The 6,586-nt window shown below is 38.5% G+C and overlaps 1 protein-coding gene across 9 annotated transcripts in view; it reads left to right on the forward strand.

The window, feature by feature from the left end:
• The window catches only part of LOC122548836 (vacuolar protein sorting-associated protein 13B-like), a 968,370-nt gene that overhangs the window by 312,725 nt on the left and 649,059 nt on the right, over positions 1 to 6,586 (forward strand). For all 9 annotated transcript variants that reach the window (XM_043687672.1, XM_043687667.1, XM_043687669.1 and 6 more), the window contains one exon: positions 2,182 to 2,316. In XM_043687672.1, coding sequence (XP_043543607.1) covers positions 2,182 to 2,316 — 135 coding nt within the window. The remainder of the gene's footprint in view (positions 1 to 2,181; positions 2,317 to 6,586) is intronic.

The following is a 6,586-nucleotide window of genomic DNA, read 5'->3' on the forward strand; positions in this document are numbered from 1 at the left end:
AATTATGCTCATGTGTTGTTTGAGCAGGTTTTTTTTGTGTTTATAGTATTAATACGCATCATCTTGTAAATATTGTTAACCAATGATTTCCTTTCAAAAATGTATGTTGTGTTCTAAACTGCTAAAGTTGTGGATATTTTTGTACCTGTTTGCCAATGACAACGGTACAATATTTTTGATAACTATTGAAGAAAAATTAAGGTGCCAGCTATTGATTGTGTACGTGGGGTCTCATTGCTAAATCAGTATGCTCTTTGTCTTTTTATACTTGAAAGATAGGTGTCACATATTGCTTGTATCTGAAAAGGTTAGTACTTGATTGAGTACTGCCTCCTCTGATGATGTATTGAGGAATTGATTAGAATAAAGAATGAGCTTGTAAGAGACAGGTCTTGGACCAATGTGCATGTAACATTCTCTGTAAAATAGTGGTCATTTTGAAATCTATAAATAGTTACAATGATACAATAAACTTAATGTTGTTTAGGTACTTGCACTTAGACCAGAAAGCTAGATTGACACTAGATTACTTTGGGTTTGAAGAAGCCCTCAATGGAGACCAAAATCTTTACACGGTCAAATAACATTTTCCTTATTTGTTATATCTGCACATTTTGTTTCAAAAAGAAGCAAGGCTGACATCTTGTCTGTAAGTAATAAGTTGCCAGATAAGGCAAAGGGTAGATTAATAGAGTAAATGGTTAACAAAGTAACCACCTGTATAACTATATTAAGTGCTTTATTAACTGGGTAAGCTTGTTGAGTTTAGGGGAAAAGTTTACAGTAACCGTAAAACATAATCTGCAACTCAAAATCTCTTAGGTCTGTAATGATGCGGACCTTAGACTACACTTTGCAGAAGATTATGAAATAAGCACAAATCTAAAATGACATTTATTTCACAAAGGTTAGATAATGGCCACATCAAATTAGTAATATTGATTTCAATATTTCTATCATCAGTTTGCCAGTTTTTTTCTGAAAGTCTTGCATTTTTAGGAAAGTGGTTTTTCATTGTTTTGAACATATTATTAGAGAAAGTGTCTTTGGAAAATTGAAGTCACTAATAGTGAAATCAGTAGAATTAGAATGATGACCTGATCAAAAATCTGTAGCACAAGTGCATCAGAAGATATTTTAATGTGGATTTTCACCTTTAAGCCAAATGCCATTGTTCAGTATTATATATTACAGACCAATGCGAAGTAACCTTTGTGTCTTTCAAGCTTTTATTGAATATTCATATTTTTAATATATATTGGAGGGATATGGGCTGGGCGCAGGCAAGTGGGACTAATTTAGTTTGGGATTATGGTCGACATGGACTGGTTGGATTGAAGAGTCTGTTTTCACTCTATCTGTATGACTCTATCTACATAAATATGCTCAGTACAGACACCATGTTGTTGTGAGCTGTTCCAATTTAGTAAAGACTGTAAGCATAAATTAGGTTTCCAGCAGAATTCACTTGTTTAGGGATTCGTGGCATTTTTTGTTTGACAGTTAAGATGTATCTTTACGTCTAGCCAGGCGGAACCTTGTTAACGTAGCACGGCTCCTGACTGGCTGATGTCTCCTGCATGCACTATTTCTCTTCCAACAATTAGAAACTAGAATTTTTGGAAGGTATAGGGTGGAGGAAATCCTGTGCTAATGTTATTCCAAGGAGTGTAATGGACAATCTGAGCACTTTGTAAAACAGGTGTGACTACCACATTGGACTTATTGGTTGTGCAAAATTTAAATTGTGTGTGATTACACTGTCCTGAATTAGGTTGTCCTCTACTCTAAAGTTACAGATTGAAAGGATAATGCAGGGTGATTGCATCTGAATTTTATGCTGGATTTTACTGTCATGCAATTTGGGATTAAGTTGTTGTTGTTGTTGTTGTTATCTTTAACCATTGCTTGTGATTTGCCTGAGAGTCCATATAATGTGCTAAACTTTGGAAGATGCAAGTAGTTGCTTGATGTCTTTCCATCAGTATGTTGTATTTGAGCAATTGTTTTCGCTATTTGTGTGTTTTTTAGATAGCTCTACTTAAAGCTTCCATATCTATGGATTAAGTTCTTGTGTGCAAAACATTAAATATTTTAAGTGTTGAGAAATAACTCCTCTATTTAAAAGTTCTGATTATTTAAATACTGCAGACTACTTTATTTGCAATTTTCTTTTATTAGGTGTGAAATCCCAGAATCCATTGCCAACTCTGGAGGGTTCTATCCAAAATGTTGAGTTGAAGTACTGTAGCACATCATTGGTAAAATGTGTTTCGGGGACCATGGGATCAATAAAAGCTTATGCCAAAGCCCCAGGTATGTGCAGCTGGAACATGTAAAAGTTTATTGCCTGTACAGGAGAACTGGCCTAAAAAGTCACTGAAATTAGAATTTACTTTGTCTGTCATGAATCAGCTTTTTCCCCCAAAGATTTGTTGTTTTGTCAGTGGAAGATCATATCGTGTTAACAGTTCTGTCCATAATAGACAATCATTAGGCAGTGAAAATATGAATGTTTTTCATTGTCTGAGCCAAGATGTTTTGGATGTTTATTTATATTGCCCACAGTTCACTCTTAAGAATTGCAGCACAAACTTTAAAGCACTGGCATCTGTGTAAGCCTGATTTAAGGTAAGAATTTGTGGTATGCCTCACATTGTTTAAAGTGAGAACATTCAGTTACGTGCTTGCAATGGAAAACAGGTCGTTCAGAACAGCACCAGACAACATTCATTCAGGATTCTGTATTCAATGATCTAAATTTTCTTGGAATTTATTGTGACGATTCTGTGAAACAATCTTCATGCAAACACAATTTGGAGAAAATCAGATTCAACCCCTCCATGCAAGTACCCACAGAACATTTCAATAACAAACACAGAGAATGCAGGAGAAACTTAGCAGATCTGGCAGCATTTGCAGAGAGCAGAACCGGACTTAACGCTGTTTCTCTGTCTGCCTGACATGCTGAGTTTCTTCAGCAGTTTGTGTTTGTTTCAGATTTCCAGCATCTGCAGTATTTCGCTTTTATTTGTAAACTTTTGTTATCAAGGTAGAATCATGCTAATATGATCTGAAAAAAATTGGTATACTTTAAGTGTAAATAAGCTAGTTTCTTTAGAAGCAAATTTTAGATATGGTGATCACTAGAAATGAATGCTCAGCTTACAGTAACGCTTGCTTTTAAAAGTCATTATTCACCATACAGATAAATTGTAATAAAATGATAGCCGTCTTCACTTTTATTTTAGTTTGTCTGAGCTTCCTAAAGGTAAATTTTACCAGATGAGGCACAAATAAAATGAGAAAAACATGACAAACTGGCCCAGTGCAATGTGTTCCTGCCTATATCCATTTTACCCCAGAATGGATGGGTGCTGAGTGCATGGTCAAAAACCAGTGCATTAGTGGTGGGAACTCAATTAATGAGGAAGCACTTCACTGTAATTTTTGATAGGAGCCAGTGGGATTTTCTAGATGCATGGGTGCCTGGCTTTGTCTGTAGCTCATCAGCTCACAGGAGGGATATACAGTCAGAGTGCCAAGAAGTGAAAGTGTTAAAAATGAAAGTTATAGATAAATTAACAATACTGAAGGAGGACATCAATTCATCAAATCTATACCAACTCCCCATGGGGCAGTCAAGTCAGTCCCTGTCCCCTGTTTGGTACTATAAACCCTGCAGGTTTAAATCCTTCAAGCACAAACATAATAGATAAATGTGAGGTGCTGCATTTTGGGAAAGCAAATCTTAGCAAGACTTATACACTTAATGGTAAGGTTCTAGGGAGTGTTGCTGAACAAAGAGACCTTGGAGTGCAGGTTCATAGCTCCTTGAAAGTGGAGTTGCAAAGAGATAGGATAGTGAAGAAGGCATTTGGTATACTTTCCTTTGTTGGTCAGAGTATTGAGTACAGGAGTTGGGAGCTGAAAATGTATTGCTGGAAAAGCGCAGCAGGTCAGGCAGCATCCAAGGAACAGGAGAATCGACATTTCGGGCATAAGCCCTTCTTCAGGCTTATGCCCGAAACGTCGATTCTCCTGTTCCTTGGATGCTGCCTGACCTGCTGCGCTTTTTCAGCAACACATTTTCAGCTCTGATCTCCAGCATCTGATCTCCTCACTTTCTCCTACAGGAGTTGGGAGGTCATGTTGCGGCTGTACAGGACATTGGTTAAGCCACTTTTGAACTATTGAAAGCAATTCTGGTCTCCTTCCTATCAGAAAGATGTTGTGAAAGGGTTCAGAAAAATTTACAAGGATGTTGCCAGGGTTGGAGGATTTGAGCTATAAGGAGAGGTTGAATAGGCTGGGGCTATTTTCCCTGGAGTGTCAGAGGCTGATGGGTGACCTTCTAGATGTTTATAAAATCATGCATACGATAAATAGACAAAGTCTTTTCCTTGGGGTGGGGGAGTCCAGAATTAGAGGGCATAGGATTAGGGTGAGGAAGTGAAAATATAAGAGACCTAAGGGGCAACTTTTTCACGCAGAGGGTGGTACGTGTATGGAATGAGTTGCCAGAGGAAATGGTGGAGGCTGGTACAATTGCAACATTTAAAAGGCATCTAGATGCATATATGAATAGGAAGGGTTTGGAGGAATATGGGTTGGCAGGTGGGACTAGATTGGGTTGGGATACCTGGTCGGCATGGACAAGTTGGACGGAAAGGTCTGTTTCTGTGGTTTACATCTCTGACTCTATTTCCTTTTGAGATCAATGGTTTTTCCTGCATCCACTACCTCATGGGCAAAGAGTACCAAGTCATTACCACCCACTTGTTTAAAAAAAAAAATTTTCCTCTCATCCTCCTCTGGCTTTTGGCCCAAATCCTAAATCTGTGTCTTCTGGTTCTTACAGCATTAGCCAAATCAGATTAGATTAGATTTTATTATCACAAGTACCTGAGTACAAGAGTATGGGAGTACAGTGAACAGTGTGCAGAGTCGCCACCCTCCGACGCTATCTTGGAATACAATAGTTAAAATTAATAACAAAAGCCGAAATTAAAGAAACAGAAACAAAGAAAATGTCCAGAGCATCCTCGCCACTGCTGCCATGAGCCTGGCTCACCAAAAATGCCTGCACTGGGCCCAGCAAAGCCACGCTGCAACTGCTCCTTCACTGCCACTGATCTCACTGCCTTGAGTCCTCCGCCTCACCGCCCCTTGCGCTAACTTAAATTTATAAGTAAGACCCCTTGAGTGCCTGGACTGGCAGCTAACAGTCTATCACCTGAAGCCTGAATAGGGCTTCAGTAGGTGCTGATTATATTGAAACTTAATTACTATTGAGTCGTCCCACCTCTGTTTAAGAAAGGGACTGTTGGAGGTGCACGATCTTCACAAATAGATGGAAGTAAGAATATCGTGTGTGTGTGTGTGTCTGGGAATTTGGAGCACAGTGGGAGTTTGTTGCAGAGGGTCAGAGCTGATTTTTGCTTTTATTTTTGGTTTACAGTTTCTAAGAACTACTTACTGTAGTAATGACGATTAGGGAATAAGTGCCCTAGAATAATTGATATTATTTGGTATTAATATTCTTCCCAAAAGGTTCAATTTAAAGGGGTGAGACATGGCTGCTGCAGCAGTTGGGCTCATCACCAGAAAATGGCCTCATTGTCCAGAGAAAACTTAGCAAGACAAATTCACCTAAAAATTGAAATGATAGGATCAAAACCTTCAAATTGTGCTGCCTGTAAAGGATTCTCCAAAAGAGTTTAAACAGTCTGTACTCTGTTCGTGTGAGAAGCCTATAACCTGTATGCCTCACTCAATCCGTGTTTTTTCACCCTCTGATCTGTATGTCTTTCCTTGCTACGATCTGCCTCTATTGCTCGCAAACCAAGCTTTTCACTGTACTTAGGTACACGTGACATTAAATCAAATCAAATTGAGGTTGCTCCTGTGGTTGTATTGTAATTGCAGTACTTTTGTGTGCAAGTGCTAGAATGGTGAGTTTCATAATCAGAAAAAGGTTTGATTGTCTGACTGATCAACTATTGTAAATTATTGAAGTTAGTTGGAGGTTTAATCTGAGCCTGCCTTTCAATTTTGTTTCTTTTTTTAGATTGGCTGCTCTAATTAAAAGTGACTTGATTCTTTCTTGTACAGACTAACCCACTTTTTCACATTGGCATCATCTTTTCCAAGGTATATTTCTGCTGTCCATGGAAGATGTAGGAAATGATTTTGCATTAACTTTCACTTAATGAACAACTTTCATAACATAACACATCTCCAAGATAGGAATAACAGTAAAACGGACTATTACTTTACTGGTAAGAAATTGCAGCACACTGCTATACAGAGGGACCTGAGTTTCTTTGTACATGAATCATAGAAGGTAAGTCTGCAGGTGCAACAGGTAATTGAGAAGGCAAATGGAAATTTGCTAAAGGGATTGAGTTTCAAAGCAGGGAGATTATGTTGCAGCTATGGGGTTCTGGTGGGGCCACACCTGAATACTGTGTGCAGTTTTGGTCTCCTTACTTGAGAAAGGATATGCTGCCACAAGAAGGGGTGCAAGGGAGGTTAAAGAGGTTGATTCCAGAATTGAGGGGGTTGGCTTATGAGGAGAGACTGA

This window comes from Chiloscyllium plagiosum, chromosome 4, assembly GCF_004010195.1.
Source record: "Chiloscyllium plagiosum isolate BGI_BamShark_2017 chromosome 4, ASM401019v2, whole genome shotgun sequence".
Lineage (NCBI taxonomy): Eukaryota > Metazoa > Chordata > Chondrichthyes > Orectolobiformes > Hemiscylliidae > Chiloscyllium > Chiloscyllium plagiosum.